General features: G+C 32.6%; 2 protein-coding genes, 1 long non-coding RNA gene and 2 other non-coding genes across 9 annotated transcripts; 2 read left to right on the top strand and 3 right to left on the bottom strand.

Annotated features, from left to right (window-relative positions):
• The first annotated feature begins 458 nt into the window (after window positions 1-458).
• LOC114380939 lies at window positions 459-2,844 on the top strand. Its single transcript, XR_003659902.1, has 2 exons — window positions 459-761; window positions 2,431-2,844. It is a non-coding gene; the product is annotated as an uncharacterized LOC114380939 (long non-coding RNA).
• Window positions 2,845-2,984: 140 nt separating this feature from the next.
• Window positions 2,985-3,075, bottom strand: TRNAY-GUA. Its single transcript is given in 2 exon segments — window positions 2,985-3,020; window positions 3,039-3,075. It is a non-coding gene; the product is annotated as a tRNA-Tyr (tRNA).
• Window positions 3,076-4,480: 1,405 nt separating this feature from the next.
• On the top strand, window positions 4,481-9,182 carry LOC114382345 (chaperone protein dnaJ A6, chloroplastic-like). Its single transcript, XM_028341687.1, has 8 exons — window positions 4,481-4,647; window positions 5,020-5,191; window positions 5,463-5,604; window positions 5,756-5,813; window positions 7,330-7,372; window positions 7,655-7,703; window positions 7,788-7,868; window positions 7,952-9,182. The coding sequence occupies exons 2-8, from the start codon at window positions 5,085-5,087 to the stop codon at window positions 8,792-8,794; spliced, it is 1,323 nt and encodes a 440-aa protein (XP_028197488.1). The 5' UTR covers window positions 4,481-4,647; window positions 5,020-5,084; the 3' UTR covers window positions 8,795-9,182.
• Window positions 9,183-10,133: 951 nt separating this feature from the next.
• On the bottom strand, window positions 10,134-10,218 carry TRNAM-CAU. Its single transcript is given in 2 exon segments — window positions 10,134-10,169; window positions 10,181-10,218. It is a non-coding gene; the product is annotated as a tRNA-Met (tRNA).
• Window positions 10,219-11,507: 1,289 nt separating this feature from the next.
• On the bottom strand, window positions 11,508-20,582 carry LOC114380893. Of its 5 annotated transcripts, XR_003659880.1 has the most exons (15): window positions 20,337-20,582; window positions 20,193-20,259; window positions 19,459-19,601; window positions 18,994-19,095; window positions 18,717-18,788; window positions 18,513-18,610; window positions 18,337-18,418; window positions 18,133-18,225; window positions 17,852-17,916; window positions 17,298-17,310; window positions 17,139-17,219; window positions 15,665-15,773; window positions 15,445-15,571; window positions 14,110-14,332; window positions 11,536-11,643 (listed from the first exon to the last, which is right to left on the bottom strand). XR_003659880.1 is itself a non-coding variant. In XM_028340007.1 (14 exons), exons 1-13 carry the CDS (start codon window positions 20,520-20,522, stop codon window positions 15,471-15,473), a joined length of 1,212 nt encoding a protein of 403 aa, XP_028195808.1. In that variant the 5' UTR covers window positions 20,523-20,582; the 3' UTR covers window positions 11,508-11,643; window positions 15,445-15,470. The 5 variants fall into 5 exon arrangements, 4 of the variants coding, with proteins under 4 accessions (XP_028195808.1, XP_028195810.1, XP_028195809.1 ...); XM_028340007.1 differs by lacking the exon at window positions 14,110-14,332 and having other exon boundaries at window positions 11,508-11,643; XM_028340009.1 differs by lacking the exons at window positions 11,536-11,643; window positions 14,110-14,332 and adding an exon at window positions 11,901-12,089.
• Window positions 20,583-21,089: the final 507 nt, after the last annotated feature.

Raw genomic sequence — 21,089 nt, forward strand, 5'->3', positions numbered from 1 at the left:
GTTAATGGTTGAAGCAACATCTATGATTCGATATGGCTAGTATAAGGAAGCCTATTGAGGTGACTAGTGTGATTAAATTGGGATAAAATGGTAAAATAATTGGGACAAAATAGTTTGAATAGTGTGTAAGCCATTTTGAAAAATGTGAAAGTTAGCTTGATGGGCAAGGAAGCGGTTGAAGGAATGATAGTCATGATCTTTTAAATTTTAGGGATTTTTAATAGTGATTCAATTAGTGTAACCATTAGTCAATTATTATAAATAAGACCTATTACATTGTAGTAGGACACAAACATCAATAAACAAAACTCATTCATCATTTTCTTGCTTATTATTTATATCGTTTCGCTTATTTATCTTATTTTGTCTACTTCAAATTACACATTTGGATAAATTATTTAAAGAAAAATTGAATTCAATCATTTTAATAAGAAATTTTATTCAATAGAGGATGCATGAATTGAAATTCTTTGCAAAAATGAGAGAATTTCAATTTCTTTGCAACTTCTCTCTACACCTGGTCTCGTTCCTCTCTATGGTTGGTCTCGATCACTTTGCACCTACACCTCACTTGCTTTCACTCATTTCTCTCCACCCACACACTCTCCTTTGCAACCCTCATTCTCACTCCCTCACAGTCACGAAAACCTTCATTCAAATCATACACTCTCGGTGGCTATTACCTCGTTTAGATTGCACTCTCACGATGGCTACGACCTCTGTTCTCTCTTGATTCAGATCGCACACTCTCTTCATACAAGGTTGGTTTCTCATCTCCATTATCTAGGGTTAATTTGCGATTTGTGCTTTGTTCTCATTATCGTGTTATCTGGATCTGAATTTTAAATAAATTTGCTTCCACTATTGGAGATGTGGAAGAGGGCTTGGGGTTCTATTTCGGTTAGAAATTTTTATTTTTTGTTTGGGGTTGAGCTAGGTGGTGAGTACCATGTGTTTGTGAATATACATGAAAGAGGGAGAGAAAAATTATTTAAATTCCACTAATAGGTTTAATATTATTTTCAGTTTTCATTAGGTTTAATATTATTTAGCAGTGAAAGGGACCTCCCCTAGTAGGTGCATAAGTGGAAAATTGTAGTAAGCAATTTGCACTTTTGTTGATTTTGCTGAAGCAACGATCTTTATTATATAAAGTATGTTTGTACACGTTACAATACTTTATAGGCTAATGATAGTCCTTGGATATATTCCTTATTATCATGATGACTTTAAGTGATCTATAAGATTTGTCTAAATGGTTATGCCTTTCATCGTGCTTGCCACCATGTGTTTGCTATTTTAGATCAATGCTGAGAATTGGTAGCAAGTACATTTTGTTTCAAATGTATAGTAACTTATTTTTAGTCCTGATCCACTGTTCTTATGTAATGTTGATATCCTAAAGATTAGGCTGGGCTAATTTCAAAAGCTTTTAACTTGTAGATAGGGAGAACATACAACAATATTATACTTTCCCAGCATAGAAGTAATGTGTAGTTAATAATACCTCTGATTATTTTGTTTACCCTGCTTCTTGTACCCTTTATTTTATTAGGTAGCTAACAGTACCAATCACCATATTTGAAAATGCAGAAGGGGAAGGGGGTGGGGTGGGGTGGGGAATTAGATTCTATGAAATGGAAACAAAGTTTTCAGTTGAACCATACTATTCTTAATCAATAGGAATGCTAAAACCACCATGACTTTAGATGCATCTTCATCCTTCAGCAAGTCCATTTTCAGTTTTATAATTTTTGGGTTTGTGGTCATCAGTGTGAAACTTTTCAGCAAGAGTTGAATTTGTATTTTTACTTTTCTCACTTACCATAAATGCACGGTTCAATATTGTTATGTTATGCCAAGTGCCCGGACACTCACTAGTAGTAGTAATTAATATTGTTATTACCACGGTGCTGCATTTATGGTTTCAGTTAAGTGGGTTTGCTAGGAGTCACTCATATAGAATGCTTACATACTGGAAATTTGACGTATGTGTTGGTGCCTCATTGATTCTAATTGTGGTTGGCATATTCAGCGTGCATTTTTTGGGTCATTTGGAAAGCAATGGTTTGATTATTATATGCAAATACACTTTCTACATTGAGTCATATCATATGTAGTGGAAGCACTGGATATTTATGTGTGCAGACCTCATAGGATGAATAAGTTCTTATATCTTCTCATATTTATGTACTATGATATATAAAATATGATGTATAGAAATCCTTCATCATTTTGCCTCAATTTATCACTCTGGTCTTTGATTGTTATTATGAATGTGTTAATGTATAACACATGTCATAATATTGTTTTTTTATTAGCACATGACATAGTATTGTTGTTGTCGGCTGGTTCAAAATTTGAACTATATGTACATTTTATATATACTTATTTAACTCAATATATTCTATATTCTAATTTGTACTTCAGGATGAAAACTCTACACCAGTTAGTAATTCCATCTGGTTTTTAATTATCTTTGCTGTTGAGTAAGGCATGTAGGAGAGAAGGCACAACTTGTGGTCATTAAGAATGCAGGGCATGCAATCAATGTAGAGAAGCCTAATGAGCTGTACAAGAATTTAAAATCCTTCCTCGTTGATCCCTTAACTCCATCTAAGCAAGAAAACCACAGCAATGATCACAAGGTGGGCCAGAAAGGTTGACCCTGATGAGAAGAAAAACTTTTCAGCATTGTGGATATGTATGTTTCTCGATTATTTTATCCAACGCCTATGAGCCATGCTGCGTTTTTTTCATATTTTATTTTATGTTGAGAAAAAGTGAGAACCTTCGTACTATATATTTCTTCTACCAATTCAAAGGATCACATATTGTAGTGTGTACTGTGTAGTGTGTTTGTCTCACAGATGAAATATACCACTTAATTTAATAGTCTTAATTTTTTTCCATATTATTATTTAATTAGCAGTGAGAAATATAAACATTGTAAATTTATTTTGTTATGAAGTAAAAAAAAAAAATCCGACCTGCCGGATTCGAATCAGCGACCTAAGGATTTCAGCTAGGTAACCCCACTACAGTCCTCCGCTCTACCAACTGAGCTAAGGTCGGTCGATATCAAAAAGTATGTTAAGAAAATATAAATAATATAACAATATTTGAAGTAAATTCCTCATTATTATGAGTGCAACATTTCCACTAATCCTATTCTCTTATTTTTGGAATTATTCCAACTTTGCGAGTTTGTAATTTTTTTACTTGTGTGCGTGTGTGAAAACAATAGTAGTATTTTTGCTAAGTCTTCTTAAAAATTGTATTTTTTTTTAATTTTAAAATAAGTTAATTTAAACAAAAGCATAAATTTATAATAGTTAGGTCTAATTCTTTGCTTTATTTAGTAAAAAAAGTATTAATATAAGTTGACTAAATATCATTATGTATTCGGTAGCTAATCTCATTCATCCAATTTTTAATTAATATATATATATATAGTGTTATTAATAGTGATTTATTCGTGCACTACTTAACAGATGATCTACCTTAAAAATTATCTTAGAGTTAAAAATTCAACAATCAACTATAAACATTCTTCATTATATACATAATTGATTGACAATTGACAAGTTTCAAGCACATATCCAAATATTAAGGAAATTTTCCACCAAACACCGTTGGATCAAAATTATTTTTTTGTTGTATATTTTTGGGGATCATTGTTGCAAGAGAGTTTAAAATTTATAAAATTCTTTTTGATCATCTGAATAGAAAATCACATCTCAACATTAATCACTTGAGAAATCATTTATCTTAATCTTTCTATATAAATTGCAAATAAATAAAGAGATCATTTATCTTCTCAACGCAAGTCTCTTAAAAGAGAAAAATTGAGGATTTTGTTATCAGTCCTTATTTAAAAATATCAGCGGAAGAGAAATCATGCATAATGAGAAAGCTAATTACTTTCATAAGTTTAATATTCTCAATGTTTGAAACTATTAATTTAATTATTTTTAAAATAATAATCAACAGAATAATATTTTAAATATAATCAAAATTTATTTCATTATACTTAAATTTAATTAATTGAGTATAAATTTAAACAATAAATAAACCAAACAAACTTTTTTAATTTAAAAAATATTTTGACTTAATATATAAAATACAATGCATACATTACAAAATAAGAAACATGCATGACTATATGAAAATGATACATGTAAAAAAATTATTTTGAAAAATAAAAACTCAAGTTTATACCAATAGAAAAATGCATTTAAGAAATTAAAATATTGGTTAAAATAATTATGAAAAATATTATTTAATTAAATATTCATTTACTTTTGTATAATTTTTTTTAAAAAAATATATCATAAATAATTAAAACATATAACTATATAAAAAAATTACATATAATTTTTATAAAAATGAATAAAATAATTTTTATTTTTAATACAAAAATGAATCCAACCAAAAAAAAAATGACATTAGGGTTCTAGAAACAGCGAAGTAAAGAGGCCAACGTTAGCGGTAAACGAAAATAATAGGGTGAAAGAAAACTCGTCCACGAGGTTCTCTGTGTCATCCTATAAGGTATAAGCAAAGCAAATAAGAGTGCTCCATTTCAAACAGCACTGTAACCTCATCCTCCAATTCCCACACCCACTCGTTGTCGTTCCCACTAAGGTTATCTTCCCATTCCATTCTTGTCCTGTCTCAGAATTACACATAAACATGTTTTTGTTCATTCCTTCACTGTAGATTGGACTGTTGTCGTTCATATTTTATTCCATTGTTGTCCTGTCTTAGAATTATGAATAAACATGTTTTAATTGCTTAACAACACACAAACTTATATGTAAGTCACTAATTCATTCTTCTTTATCCCGTGTCGTTTACGGTAGTTGTTTTTCTTCATTCTTTTGGTTTATGGTTAATTGATTATTGAATTTCACTAGCTTGTGATTCATTACTCATTATCAGGCTCACTTAGCATCAACAAAGTGCTTTTTGGTGATTTATCTTGTGTTATTTTATAATTTTTTATTTTTTTTGCAGCTAGCAGAATTTCATCGAGAAATTTTGTATTTTTTTGGCATATTATCCTGCTGAAAATATATTAGATGGCCATTGCACCTTTTGGTAATACATCAGCTACTCAATGGGGGATTCATCCTCAGATTTTCGCAGGGTCAACTGGGTTGGGAAAGATTGCATCATCCAGGAACAAGTTAGTCCTATAATTAAATTTTTCTTGACTAATGTTGTTGACTTGTAAAGGAGCTAAATTACCTTTAATATAGTTTTATCTATCATAATATCTATGGTATATAACCATGAGCTGGGTTTATGATGTGGTTTTTTACAGTAATTGTTGGGACATACGCTCAAATTCTCAGAATCTTGGGGTTGTTTTGTATCCTACATGTCATTAAATATTTGTCGTCGACCAAGGCTTACTCAATGGATAGTGTAATTAAATTAAGTTAATTTCCTTGCAGTGCTACAAGCAGGATAAGGTTTATGGCTGCCCCATGTTCGAGCTTTTTTTCTCGAGATTCCTTGCATGCACTATTTGACAAAGGTTCATCACAAACTTTGCATCGTCGCAGGGGATCGAGGTTGATAGTTAGAGCAGATGCAGTAAGTTTTAAATACTCATGCATGATGAATTTCTAAGCAACAATGATTTCCTTTGGTTTTCTAGTGCCTTATGAAAAGCCTTCCTCCTTAAATTATGCAACTCATGAAATTCAATACATCGACTCATTATATAATGTGTGCCAATGTGCAGGATTACTATTCTGTCCTCGGGGTGTCAAGAAATTCCAGTAAATCTGAAATTAAGAGTGGTAATTGACATGTTCAATATATTGTTTTCATTTACTTAATGAATGGCCAATTTTTAGTGTAGCAATGTAAATGAAAATCAATTACCCCAAGAGTATCAGTCCATTAACTAATAAATGATTTTCTATTTTCATATAACTCTTTCTGCATACTCAAAACGGTTTGCCTAAAATGCATGTAAAGCATACAAGATAAGTACTGAAATGAAATCTAAAACTTAACGGTTCATTTGGGTTGGGGTGGTTGCAAGTTTTGTTATTTAAATGTAAATTTCAAAACAAAACATGTTTGACTAAAATGGAGTTAAAATGGTTTATAACTCTTTCAAACACTTTCAGTTTTACATCAATTTTTAAAACATAAAGGATTTGTGAGTCCATTTTAGTTTTAAAAAGCATCTACTACCTTGTCTGCTTCCTTGGCACCGTCTTCTTTGGCGGGGCCTTCGCTACCGTCAACCCCACTTCCACTGCTGCATACATGTGTGTCAGAATTGTAATGACATCGACACATCGTCCATCTAATTTGTCATTCATCAGAATTATATACCCACTGTTGCATACACAAACACTTCCCAATGATATTTCTCAATCATTAATTCATTAATTGGCATGGAAGATGATTTGGCTGGGGATATTCACAGCATCTTCCTCTGCGTTCTTCAATGTTTCATGTGTTTGGGTTGACAGTGATTTATTGCACGCAACTTTAGAGGGTAATTCGGTGGTGACACTGAAAAGAGGTTTGTGTTCGAAGTGGTTTTGAAAACGATTGAGAAGTATAGGGCAACTCATTTGTGGGTTCTGCCTCCTATTATTCTTGATTTGGTTAAAAACAGTTTGTAAAACTAGAAACCACAAAAAAACTAAAAACTGGTTTTAGTTTTAAAATATTTTGATACAGAAAACTGAAAACCACCCTAAACAGGGCCTAAAACTCTCAAAGAAGTTTACCAAACTTAGGTTGGGAACTAGGTTGAAAATCACTCAAATTTGTAGGATTTATTTGTGATTTATATCAAAAGAGCTTATTCTTGTTGCTATTACTCGAGCTTATTTTGATGGTTCGCTGTTTATTCTGCTTTTTACCAAAAAAATCGTGGAGATTGGCTTTCCAAACCCAAATATTGAAAATTTTAAAATGAGTTGCTTTTGATGCCTTTGATTGTTCTTTGATGTCGATGGATGGATGAGGCTTTTGTATAGACTAATAGAACAAATGTCAACTACAATTCTGGTATAAGTTCCTCTAGGAATATTTCCACCCAAAACTTAACATTCAGACTATACATTTTTTTATTTTCATTTCTTTGTAATGTAGGATAGATTTGCAGAAGTTTAAAATTAGTGGATGGGAAGCATCAATGATTAGGAGCATAATGATAGACCGTGGTGATTAAGAAGTTATTATTAGCCAGTTCCTGCAAATATGATTTACTTGAGTGTGCTCTTTTTTTGTGTGTAAATTGTCTGTTGTATCCTTACAATATAAAATTTCTCTCTACTTTGGACATTTCAGCTTATCGGAAGCTTGCCCGGAGTTGTCATCCTGATGTGAACAAGTATGTTCTTTTTTCTTCCTTCATATTGAACATTGTCTACTTTCTGATTCCCTTCCCTTGCCTTGTTCCCCACTGTTGCTGTGGACAAGATGGTTTGGATGTCTTTGATTATAAAGCCTGTAGCTTGTTCTTGTTAAAAAAGTATGTTTTGTATATTCCCAAAACTGTTTGAACTATCATGGATGTTCACTTTCATTTGGTTAAAAATGTGTATTTTCTGATATTCACTATCATTTGGTCAATGTTGCTTTAACTATTTTGGATGTTCACTTTCTGCTGCAGAGAACCTGGTGCAGAACAGAAATTTAAAGAACTTAGTAATGCATATGAGGTAATACTACAGCTTGTTGAACGCAGCTGGCCATTATGCATGTCTGCTCGTAATTGATCTTCTGTAATTGAAATTCTTTTGCAGGTCTTGTCAGATGATGAGAAACGATCCATATATGATACATATGGAGAGGCTGGACTTAAGGGTTCAGGAATGGGCATGGGGGTAAGTTACTTTTAAAGATGATGAGGAATTTGACTTTGTTGTCATATTTCCTGTTTCTCAAAGACACATCTTTGTGATTTCAGGATTTCAGCAATCCTTTTGACCTATTTGAGACACTGTTTGAGGGCATGGGGGGCATGGGGGGAAGCAGAGGATCTTGGAATGGAGCAGTTGAGGGTGAAGATGAGTATTACAGTCTTGTTTTGAACTTCAAAGAAGCCGTTTTTGGGGTGGAAAAGGAGATAGAGATTCGGCGATTAGAGAGCTGTGGAACTTGCAATGGTTCGGGGGCTAAACCAGGAACTAAATCATCCAAGTGTAGCACTTGTGGTGGTCAGGGTCGGGTTGTCACATCGACAAGGACTCCATTAGGCATCTTTCAGCAGTCTATGACATGCTCTTCTTGCAATGGAACTGGAGAAACTTCAACACCTTGCAGCACATGTTCTGGGGAAGGTCGAGTGAGAAAGACAAAGCGGATCAGTCTCAAGGTACCAGCTGGTGTGGATTCTGGCAGCCGTTTAAGGGTCCGAAATGAAGGTAATGCTGGAAGGCGTGGGGGTTCTCCTGGTGACCTCTTTGTCATTCTTGAAGTTATCCCTGACCCCGTGCTTAAGCGAGATGACACAAACATTTTATACACATGTAAGGTGTCTTATATTGATGCAATCTTGGGGACAACAATTAAGGTTCCTACTGTGGATGGCATGGTGGATTTAAAAATCCCAGCTGGGACTCAACCAAGCTCGACACTTGTTATGGCTAAGAAAGGTGTTCCCCTGCTGAATAAAAAGAATATGAGGGGTGATCAATTGGTTCGGGTGCAAGTCGAAATCCCCAAAAAACTGAGCAAAGAAGAGAGAAAACTTGTTGAGGAACTAGCTGATTTAAGCAAAGGCAAGACTGCTGCCACCAGTAGGAGATAACTTATTGAGGAACCTGTATCCTATGTATTTCTAGCCTCATTTCCTTTTATGGATGCTTCATTCTTGACCTTGAGACTCACAACTCGGGGCTGCAGCTATTCATTTTAGAACTGTGGAATTGGTGAGCATATATTGGTAGATGTAGGTTACTAGTTTTTATAGACAGGCAGATATGAAGAGCAGAAGAAACTAGAGATATTTCTTTTTCTTTGGAACTTATTATATGCCTTGTGCAATTTTAATGTTTTTTTTAAGGGTGAGGGGAAGGACTACAGCTCAGGTGCAATGCCATCTTTGTTTTCTTAAGTGTTGTTTTTAGACAAAATTGAAAATGTATACTAATTTATTTTAAGTTATTTATAAAGCCAAAAAAAACGTGTTGTCAACATTTTGTTTGCCAAAATTAATTTTTGCTAATTTCAGTTGATGTTCTAGCACTAGCAGTGTTGACACCTATAGCATCTGGAGTATTACAGAAGCTATATAATCTTAAAAATAAGTGGCAATTGTGTTGACGAGAAAAGCAATGATAGTTGTGCGAAGGGGTAGAAATATGTCGGATTGATCGTGAGGTTTTACATCATGGTTCGTAACTTTATATCGTATCCAAATTTAGTTTAATTATTAAATAAATAAAGATTTTTTAAAAAATTAATTTAATTGAAAATATTAGGTTTTACATCATTCAAAAAGTTTTTTTTAAGTCAAACGAGTTAGCCAATTTAAATAGATAATAGTAGCTATAGTATATCGATAATAGTTATTGTACTATTGTAGTATTAAATTTATTCTGTAACATTTTTAAATTATATACTTGATTTAATATTAAATCTTTAACGGTTGTATTTAACATAGTTCTTAGAAATTGGAACCATGTGGAGATAGAATTGCTTCCGTAAACAACTAATTATGTGCATCTTTGGGTTGAATTTATCAAACTTAATTTTGGAATAGTTTTTATGTAGCAAACCAGTTTGAGAAAGGCACTTTAATCTTACTTTTGTAAAATCTTGGTTTCAGACAAAATAAAAGTGTGCGGATGCATTGTTCGAGATAATCAAACAGGTCGGAAAAGTGAATTTACTCTCCAAATTGAATTTAAAACATCCTAAACGGGAATACAAACAAGTTCAACGTGTAACTTGGGAAGAGAACTTATCTAAAAAAGTTTTATTAATAAGTAGGCTTTTATATAAACTTTTAGACTATATTAGTCTTAAAAAAAGGTAAAATAAAACTTTTAAAAATAATCTACATCAAGTAAATAAGTTAGAGAAGATGCAGACAAGTGACGAGAGGAAATGATCGAAAAGAATAAGAAAACAATATAAAAAGATGTTGGGGTGAGAGAGGCTCGAACTCTCGACCTCAGGATTACTCAGAAGCTATGAGACCTACGCGCTAGCCAACTGCGCCACCACCCCATTTGATATTCAGTTGTACTGTTATTATATAATAAAATATATTATGAAGGCAAGCATTGTAGCACAATTATGATTGTTGTCTAATTAATGAATTTATTTGTATCTAATACTCAAGAGCAAAGTAACTCTTTTGTAACTATTGGTGATAATGGAACCTCTGTTGTACTCAGTTTTTATTCATTCTATTTCAAATAAATAAATAAATAAATTTATGATTCATTTATTTTTCTTTACTTTTATCTGATTATTTACGAACTGGTTATCTATCACAGGTCAAAATTATATTTCCAATACTTTGTGTGTGTTTTAATTGGTGGTGACGGGTGAGTTGAACTCGCCATAATTTTTAGAAACAACAAATAATTATTTTTATGATAAACTCATCATGATTTTATATTCACTATGATTTTCTACAACCAAACCAAACACACTATTATTTAATTCCTTTATACCAGACAAGAATTAGAAGTGCAAGTTACTTTTACATAACAGTTTCTAAAATTCATTATTTTTTTCTTCAAAATAAAGATCCCTTATATCAACTTATTGTAATCATTATCACATGATCCTAAGTTTACTAGCACGTTGCAACAACGCACTAAATTTTGTATTACTCTTCAAAATGAAGAGCCTCTTTTATGAACCTATTGAAGTCATCATAGGATTAGCAGTGGCTTCTAGTGCTTTTTTATGAACCTATTGAAGTTCAAAAATTAACACACGAGAGAAAGAGAACTTTTACAAATTTTAGACACAAACATAAAGTGAGATTTTAGGTCTTTTAACATATTCTGTTCAAGTACTCCAATGCACACAATCAATGCTGTAGAAAATGACCCATCTGGTGCATCCCTAGCAATCCCATTGACCCTTTTAAAGAACAATATCAGAAACAATTATGGGCGAAAATTAGCTTTTTCTTTCTTTCTATTTTTTAATCAGAATTAAAGTTTTAGTTTGATAATCATAATATTTTATTATAAAATTATATTACTTTAGTAATGTAAAATGAAACTCTAATTCTGATAGAGAACAATACATATAACACGTAAGAAATTGTATCTAAATTTTTTCCATAATTCAAAACAGAAAAAAGAAAAAAGGGGCAATTTCCATTTTACAACTCAAGGGGTGGGGATTCATAATCTCCATGAGAATATGTTACAACAATTTCTAAGGGTTGAAAAAGTGGTCACCACAATGGCATTTCCAACTCAATGGCTTGTAATTGGAGTACCTGTTAGTGTTACCTTGGAGAAAGAAAACTTCCATTGAAGCAGTTGGGGGAAGAAGACCTGGGTGAACTCGTTCATGGTTAGGCGAGGTTGGAACTTGCACTGCCATGCATGGATGACACTGGTTGCACTTGTTGTGGCAAGTGGGAGGCATTGAACCTAATCTGTTTTGCTCCTCACATAAAGGGTCCTGCACATAACATAATACCCAACTTAGTCATTTTCAAATCATACACACATCCCCCTTAAGTAAGGTGTTGGGTTCGAACATTATAGATGAAAAAAAGCATAGTTGAAAGGAGATACTCCACTAAAAGTGATTAGTCAGATTTTTCAATGAAAATTAGTCATCAGATGAATACTTCACACCAATGTCATGGATACCAGAAAAAAAATCACACACAACAACAAAACAAAATTATGGATTTAATTAAAGCTTACTGGTGGAGGAATTGCATGTTGTGGTTGATTGAAACAAGAAACTGGACACAGCAGATGGTGGAGTAGAAATGTAATGAGAATAATAAGAAGCAAGATTGTGGTGGTGGAGTTCTGAATTGAATTGAGTGAGGCCATGATCATGAATAATGCCTATCATGTCATTTTTTGATGTCATTCCCAATCTTCACCCACACACTATATCAAATTTAAATGTTAACTGAGTATTGAGACACTAATACAACAACACAACCGAGAGAAGGAAAAAAATAAAATGGTTTTAAGAACTTATTTTCAGCGTTTTGAGTAATGAATGGTTTTAAGTCTTGGAGGGTGTGTGTGTTGACAGTGTAGAGAGAGGGGGCATAGTGCAATAGTGGAAACAGGACAGTGAGAGAGGGTGCAGGAGTGTGACAGAAAAAGTGAAAGGAACAGTTCCATAGAGGTAAACAAAATGGGAGAATCCACATCAGTATCAAGGACCCCTTGGCCGGTGTTCTATTAGTAGTTAGAGACTGATTATAAAAGTGGCAGGGTTGAAAGTGAAAGCATTTTTTTATGTGTCTGAGTGGGTAAAATTGGCATTTATTAGCCTATCTAATTTTCGTCACAGTTTTTTTTTTGGAGTGTCATTCATCATGGGATTGAGTATTAATTGTCTTTGACTACTTAACTATTTACATTTCACAATTAGGATGCTTTCCACCGGATTATGGCTACTCATGCAAGCAAAGGGGGTGCTGTCTGCTAACGAAACAAGAGAGTGGCATTAAGTGCATCTTTAGGTATTCTTTGCAAATAGACTTTGATGACAAAATGAAGTTTATAAAAGTATCCCCACCAAATAGACCTTGATGACAAAATGCAGTTTATAAAAGTATCCCCACCCTTCGTTTAGCGTTCAATTTGCGGTAGACCATTGAATTTGGTCTTGGAATTCATGCATAACAAGTTGAACTGAACCAAATATACTCTAATATGATATAAAAAATGAATCCACTTGACCTAAAAGGGAAAAAATAACTCAACTTTGTTCATAAACACAGTCGTGTGAAAGAAGAAATTGACTAACTAATAAGAGCTTACAATGATTTATTAGTTTTCCCTCCTAAATGGTACTCGTACATATTGAAGTTTCATGTGCGTATTTAATATTTTATGAAGGATGAATAATACGGGTCGGGCTTGATGAAATTTTGGATCCTAATAAAGAATAATCAAGGTGTACTACTTGTCTGAAATCTATAAAAGGAAATGCTATTCATTTCGGTCTTCACTTTTTATTAGATTATCCACTTTTTTTTTTTATCGGCCAATGTTAACTTTTGTTAACAAGAAACCCCACCAATCTATGTTATATCTCCATCAGCATTTTATATCATAAAGATTTAGACAAAATTAGCTTAAGAGTATATATAAATATTTTGGTTTTCAGTTTCCCTTTTCAGCTTTCGAGATTCCTTGTTGTGATTCCACAGCTTGCAATCAGCCAAAGCTGTCAATGGATTATGGATCATTGAGAAGCAGAGAGGGATAGTGACAGTGAGTGACCAGACGTGTAGATAACAATTTACGCTGAGAGGATAAAAAAGAAAATTATATGCTGAAACTGTAAAATATTTCCACTTTTTTGCACAGGTAGTGTCTTTCTTCTTAACTCTTACAGTCACCAAATGAGTGCCGAGGATCATAAAATACAAGCAAAATAATAGTATTTTGTTTCCTAGATTTTTCCTGAGATTTCCAATCGGGGACTGAATTATTTGTAATTGGCAGACAAAAAATTGTGGAACAAAAGACAAGGACAATCATGCATGCTCGCTCTAGTATGTACCTTCTGAATCTTAAGTTAAGGAAACATGTTAGTTGTATATTTATGGAAATGTGATAAATCAGAAATTAAACAAGTATAAATTAAAATATAATGAATTAAAATGATTTGATAAATAAAAATATTAATACAAAACATGACGTAAATACGTGAGTAAAATTTATTTTTAAATTATTTTTAAGAAAAAGGGTAATTGAGCAGTTGATCCCATTGTACAACCCAATAGTGAAAGGACTGAGATTCACATTCTCAACACCAGCAATTCCGAATTCAATAGGGATTATAGACAGACAGCATTTTGAATAATTGCATTATAGTTAGAATAATGTTAGTATATACTTTAAATTTAATTACGATTTGTTTGCTTCACTTTCCAGCCATGCATACTTTAATTTTGTCAAGTAATACAGCCAGGTTCGAACAGATGCAGAAAAGAGGTGTCATGCAAATGGCTTTGTCCTTAGCTTTGAGTTAGCCAAACTTATTCTGTACTGAGTTTTCGATTTCTTCAGTGCGTGCGTGTAAAGTCACAGTTCAATGCATTTGGAATTGGAACGGAGAAACAGTTTGAAGGCTGCGAACGGAGAAACAAACATGATGTTCCCATCGCCTATAAAAGAATTACAACCATATTTTTGTTAAAAAAACAAGAATTAAAACCATATTTTTGTTAAAAAACAAGAATTAAAATCATATTTATACAATTAAGTGGTTAATGTATTGAAGTTAAGATTGAATCATTTGGATAGGAAACCATATTTATACCATCTTCAAATATGGTCTTTTATTTAAAAAATAAGTTAATTAGGTTTTTTATCATCTAATTTAATTTTTAAGTTTGATTTAATCTTCCAATTTCAGTTGAATTCTATTCAATTTGATAACATTAGAAAATGTCAGAAAATATGTATTTGGTGATAATTTAAAACCACTTGACAGTTTAAAATTGTCACAAATTATAATTTCTTAACATTATTGACTCAATTTAGATGATAGAATTAAATTGAATATATTTTAAAAATTAGATAACTAAATTAAATCTGAAAAAAATTAAAAGACTAAATTGAATTAAAAAATAAATTAGAGGAAAAAAATTAATTTAACCTTTAAAAATATATATGGTCTTTCTAAGATTGGCCTCATTGTTTCTGACGTAACTTCTTAATTATTACATGACATTAATTTAGTTCTTGTAAACAATATTTTAAAGCAATTATTATTATATTAAATAATTTATGTCTTGGAGATTAAATAATTTTTGAAACAGTTTGAAGGCTGGGAACGGAGAAACAAACATGCTGTCAACGTTCAGGCCGAAGTTACAATATAGTAGTTGCTTTTTTGTTTTGTCCCTTGGAATATATGAATGTCCATTTTGATTTTGAAGGTTCCAAATGGTAATCCAGACACTATATTTCACATCATCGGTGGAAAGTGATAAAATCAGAATGAGTTATACAAGTATGCGTTCAGCTTTACTTAGACAACTAGTCGGCTAGGTGTGTCGAAATTACATATTAAGATTATTTTATTTTATTAAAAAAAAAAACAAGTTTGGGTACTTATCTTCAAGAGCGAGAGCATAAAAATGTCTGAAAAAATAAATAGCTAATCGGTAAAACATAAAAAACTTTTTTTACGTTTATCTTTTTGTGAGTCCTTTAATGTGTGTATCATTCAACATTTCAACTCGAACTCATCATGTTATGCTGGAAGGATTACCTCGGAGACGCAGTTAAAAGTTATATTCACGAAATATCTGACTTCAGCTTTAATCTATACAATTCCTCATCTTGAATCACAGTTGGAATACTCCATGTTCCAAGTGGGTGGTCTGATACTTTTCCACCTAAAAAAAATTCAATTGCCAATAAATAATGGTAGCACACGATTATGGTCTAATTATACTGCTAGAATGACTTGACTGACTCCAGCAAATTACCTTCTTTAGTGGCTTCTGCACATCTTTTCTGGTAGCTCAGAGAGAGATGTGGATCAAGTGATTTCTGTAAACTTGCATACTTATCTTCAGCCTCACCAATGCACTTCGCCTGGAATTCAGAATTTGACATAATAATATCTTAAAGATAATTAAATAAGTATATGTTAGAGCATCTACAATGGGAGTTGCTTAATGAGTTGTTTAACAAAAAAATATTGTTTTGGTGTGCCAGATGTGATTTTGAATTGCTTAAAATTGGAGAGAGTTGCTTATATAAGCAACTATTACTAATGAGTTGCTTAACTTTGTATTAAATATATAGGGGAGAGAAATAGAATATTTGTAACTTAAGCAACTTGTTAATAGAAATACCCATTGGAAAGAAAATTAATTGAGTTGCTTAAGATTGAGATGACATAAATTGGATTGCTTATATGAACACCTTTCAAGATGATCTTATATAGCTACTATGGTTATACCAATTGTAAGAATAAAACAAACTCATTCATGCAGACCAATAAACAATACTCTCTTCGTACCCATTGCCCAGAGGCTCTTCGCTATGCGAAGGTATGGGGGAGGGATGTTGTACGCAGCCTTACCCTTGCATATGCAAAGAGGCTGTTTTCGGATTCGAACCCATGACCAACAAGTCACCAAGGCACAACTTTACCGCTGCACCAGGGCTCGCCCTCAGACCAATAAACAATACTGATTGTGTAAAAAGATGAAGACATGACATTATCAAAATTACATTGATAAAAGTTTTTTCTTCTCTCAAGATACAAGGTGAGAAATGCCAATGACTTCTAAGGTTCTAACAAGAATAATATTATTCTACTATTTCAATCTGCACATGCATTGTCAACGAGGTTTGAGTCCAAACTCTAATTGCACTTCCTCTCCCTTTAAAAATGGATGGTAGGAGTGATCATAAACTTGATACTCCCTCACTCCACGTTTGTGACTTGAGGTTATGCGTGGCACTAAGAAGCAAAATGTTTCTTTAGTTTAGGTAATTTAGTTCAACAATCCCGTAAGAAAAGATGAAAGCTAAGAATGTGAAACGCTGGATCATACTGTAACTATTTGACTATAGAACAGCAAATGTTAAGAAAAATGTTAGTAGTACACTTTATGGCACTCTATTTTCAACACAGGTCACAGGCTGGTCCCCACTAAATAATATAGGCCCACTCTCTCTTAGTAGGACTAGAATGGGCTTTTATCTAGCAATAGTGTATGTTAAAAACAAGTGTAGTGTGTTGCTAACATGTTTCTGATTTTAATAATAGGTGGATATCGATCTCCCCAGTCGCCACTGTATACAACATGAAGGTAGTTTAATTAATACATTTGAAATTGTTACCCGGAAGTTATCAGCCAACCAACAAATTTCAACAGAGCATATTGACATTCTATCAGCAAATATATAAATTAGCAGTACCATTTGTAAACAGTTTGACATACTCACCAGCATAGAAGGGGCAGCTGAAGGTCCATATATTCGGATAAACATGCGCAAAATATTGAAATTGTTCTCTAAAACATCATCCTAAAAAAAGGCCTTCAATCAAATCTCGGAAAACAGTATGGCAGACGGTGGTTACAAGATTCGGATTATCAAACTCACCTCATAATCATACCTGCAAAATTATCGGAACAGAAAAATTATGTTGAATAACATTATAAAATTGAAAAGAAAAACTAGAATAAGACTGAAATCTATACATGCATATGTAATTACAGAAATGAAACTTGAACAACAGCAAAGAAGCTATATTTTTATTATTGTCAGTTTGGTAAAGATATTTATTACTGCTATTGTAGGAAGGATACATTAGAGTGAGCAGAAGGAAATACAAAAGCAATTATTATAATGCAATCATTTTTTTTTGGCAAATATAATGCGGCCATTTATTTGTATCTATATACATTCTTTATATATATATGTATATATGTATGTATGTATGTGTGTGTGTGTGTGTATATATATATATATATATATGTATTGTTGATGAATTTACTGAATAGCTATAAGCTATGAATCCTTAAAATAGTCTAAAAGAAAAATAAAGAGCACCATGTTAGGAACAACAACAAAATATCTGCTCAAGTATTAAGTACGAATGCATGTACATAATATTATGGTATCCAGCACCAACTGAAACAAAAGCTAGTACTTACAGATCATCAGCAACTTCCACTAGCAACTCCGAAATTGAGAGAAACTCCATATGCAACTCCTCCACCTTCCAAGCAGATTCAGAAGAACACAATTATCCTGAAGTCATACATTTAGCTAACAATATTTTTTAAATTTTATGTAGAAATTTATGTTCCTAGCAATATTTTAGAACAAAATCAGTGCCTAACTCAGAAACCATGCATTTGTGCGCACATGCATGCATCAAGAGTTAGATGAATACTGCAGTATCCACTAAATATTATTTGCTGATCAGTTGTACCTTAGTCCCTTGCAGTTGATAGAGAAGAAGATTCAGCACTCGATAATCAAAAGACTTTAAATGAATAGCCTTCATCACATCTTCAACAAGAATCTGAGTAGCAAATAATTTATTAAATTACAAACAAGAAACTTTAAGAAGGATTTGGATAAATGTATACCCATTCTCTGAAGAGAATGAAAGATGCACAAGAATTATGTATACCTTCTCTTTGTTTGTTAGTGCAGAACAGAGCTTTCTTTCAAGAGCCCAGTACTCTTCTCCTAGTCTAAGTTCTTCTCTTATCCTTATCTCATCAAGCAAAAGGAAGATTCAACCAAATTAAAATCAACCTTAACTATTCCCCTGGAAATGCAAGGTATAGAAGGCAGAATACACACCTTTCCGTCAAAAGGCCTTTGTGTTCAAGAATAGTCGCAAGTGGTCTAACTGGGTCATTTGAGAAGCAAGAAACCAATAATTTAGTTTCTCTCTGCCACTGAATAATTCACAAAAAAATTAAATATATGAGAAAAATTAAAAGTTGGTACTTAAACATGAACATTCAAACTGCCACTGAATAATTCTCAAATGCAATCAATCACCTCATCTTTTTCTCCAAATACACACTTTCCATTGTAGGGTGTTTGCAGCAATTTCTCATTCATTTTATCTAGCTGCATCATAACAGCTACAGATTCTCAGCAGAAATAGTAGCTTTTGCAGATTCCATACTTACTATTGGAATAAATCACTAATTTTCAAAGTAACACTAAGAAATATGAACAATTTTTTTGTCAAAACATATGTTTCCTAGGAGAAAAAAAAATAGCCCACTTTGCTGAGATGATATCAGTTTAATAACATCAATCTAGCTTATACCTGATAAATATAACTCTCTGTGAATGAAAGAATAGGTAAGTATTTGAAGATTGATTGTGGCTTGCTTACATCCAATCCGTGAAACATAAAGTAAGATCTGCACTGAAAAAAAAAGGGTTCAAATTAACATCAGAATCACAAAGCAAGTTTTGATAGCAAGGTATATTCAATAAATAGTATCAAGCCTTCCACTAAATTAGTAAATTAGTCTAGTAAATTGTTTGCAGTGTAAAAAGCAAAGCTGCAACGCAGACCTGATATATGTCACTTTATTCATCTGTTAATCAATATGGTAATTGATGGCATAAAGCTGGAATTATTCAGATACCAATAGGGTTTATGTGTTCCAAGATTGTCACACTGCCAATTGATATGCAACTACTTGCACATTTTCCAAATTAGTCGAGCATTATAACAGAATACCAAGATCATGGCAAAAAAGTTATTTTTTTAATATAGACTTACAAAATCCTCAAGGGTAGAATTTGCCATTTGCATGGAATCCAGCCCGACCATGGCTGTGTTTTCATTACAATTTTGCAACGAACTGTATTCTTTTGTCTGATTGCAACCAAGCAAAGCATTTTCAACAAGACTTTGTTGAAAACCTAAGTGAAAGTAAAAATTCAAAAATATCACAAAATTAGAATTAAAACATGAAACAGAGCATATGAAGGAAAAACATGAAAAGCATTATATGAATATCAGTACACATTGTGGTAATGCAGCACTGGAAGGCATTTAATGCCAGCCTCCCATCGTAGATAGTTAGTATCAATGAAGTTATAAGGTTGGTTTGGTGGTAAAAGAAGGGGGAAAGGGAAAGGTCGTGGGTTCAATTACCCCGCTAACAAAAAACTAATAATTAACAACTTACATTTGCCGATTAAAAAAAAAAGAAGTTAGTATCAGTTATCTAAGAGTATTATCGAATACATATATGTGAAGCAAATGAAAGTACCCGTGCTTCACAATTAGTTACAAAACCTGTTGTATAATACCAATTTCAGCTAGTGTTCTTTCAATTTCAGAGAAATCACGAAACGAGAAAGAAAAGAACTACTAATACTATCTCAGCAAAACAAAGCTGGATAATGCCACCAATAGACAATAGTTACATGTATTCTTTAAACAGGAGCCAAATAAACATTCGAGACAGAATATTCAATTCGATACATAAATGTAGAAATAAACAGTACCAGAATTTTCTCGCTTGGTGGTGTCAAGGTGGTGTTGATACGCGTCTTCAAGGAATGAAGATGAGAGCTGCAAAAGCAAAAGAGAAATGAAATGAAACGAAACAGAAAATACGAATGAGAATAGAAAGTGGAACTGAAACTGACAGTGGGAATAAGCTGGGAAAGCAAGGAGCACTTGTCGTTTATGGCAAGGTCTCCGGAGGGTTCTATCAAGAAGAGAATGAAATTAGCGAGGAAGCGGTTAGAGTGATGATCGAGGTTTGAAACGCCCCGTGATTCCATGAATTCCAGCATGCTATGTACTTTCTCTAGTTTCCGTAATTCTTCCATGGCCGAGAACAGAGTTTTCTGAAAAAAGAACTTCTCTCACCCAACTTTCTCAAGTGGGCTTAAACTTAAGAGCTAGACATTATTTCTCTCAACTTATAAATTATTTTGAATTTTCTTAATTAAATTAATGTAATTTTTTCAAAGATGTGTGCAATGGATTAATAAGTCAGTTGCTACAAAAGTTTGAATTTTTTGGACGAATAACCGTGGTTGAAAGAAAATAATCTAACTACAAATGATTTATTCTTCTATAGGAATTAATTATCGATAAAACCAATAAATATTATACATTAGAGTTTTTTTTTATTAACAACAACCATAACACTCGATTCAACCTTGAATCACATTTAAATTTAAATTTGGATATTTTCATTAACACGTACCAATTGAGATACACCCATTAAAATAATATAGAGTTTATTTTCTAAGTAAAATCCTAAAGTATATTCATAAATGACAGTCTTTTGGACTCATTATGATATTAACCATCGGTTAAAATATTAGTTTCACTGATTTTTTTTATTATTTCTAAAAATATATTTTACCAAAATCATAATCAAGTCCTCT

This window comes from Glycine soja, chromosome 13, assembly GCF_004193775.1.
Source record: "Glycine soja cultivar W05 chromosome 13, ASM419377v2, whole genome shotgun sequence".
NCBI classification, from domain to species: Eukaryota; Viridiplantae; Streptophyta; class Magnoliopsida; order Fabales; family Fabaceae; genus Glycine; species Glycine soja.

Bases quoted from the DNA above. Each gene is read 5' to 3' on its own strand.
- LOC114382345 (XM_028341687.1), top strand. From the start codon at position 5,085: ATGGCCATTGCACCTTTTGGTAATACATCAGCTACTCAATGGGGGATT. The intron at 5,814-7,329 runs GTAATTGACATG...TGGACATTTCAG, and splicing joins TAAATCTGAAATTAAGAGTG to CTTATCGGAAGCTTGCCCGG. The intron at 7,704-7,787 runs GTAATACTACAG...ATTCTTTTGCAG, and splicing joins AACTTAGTAATGCATATGAG to GTCTTGTCAGATGATGAGAA.
- LOC114380893 (XM_028340007.1), bottom strand. From the start codon at position 20,522: ATGGAAGAATTACGGAAACTAGAGAAAGTACATAGCATGCTGGAATTC. The intron at 20,260-20,336 runs GTCAGTTTCAGT...TTGCTTTTGCAG, and splicing joins TTTCCCAGCTTATTCCCACT to CTCTCATCTTCATTCCTTGA. The intron at 18,789-18,993 runs GTATAAGCTAGA...GTTATGATGCAG, and splicing joins CAGAGAGTTATATTTATCAG to CTAGATAAAATGAATGAGAA.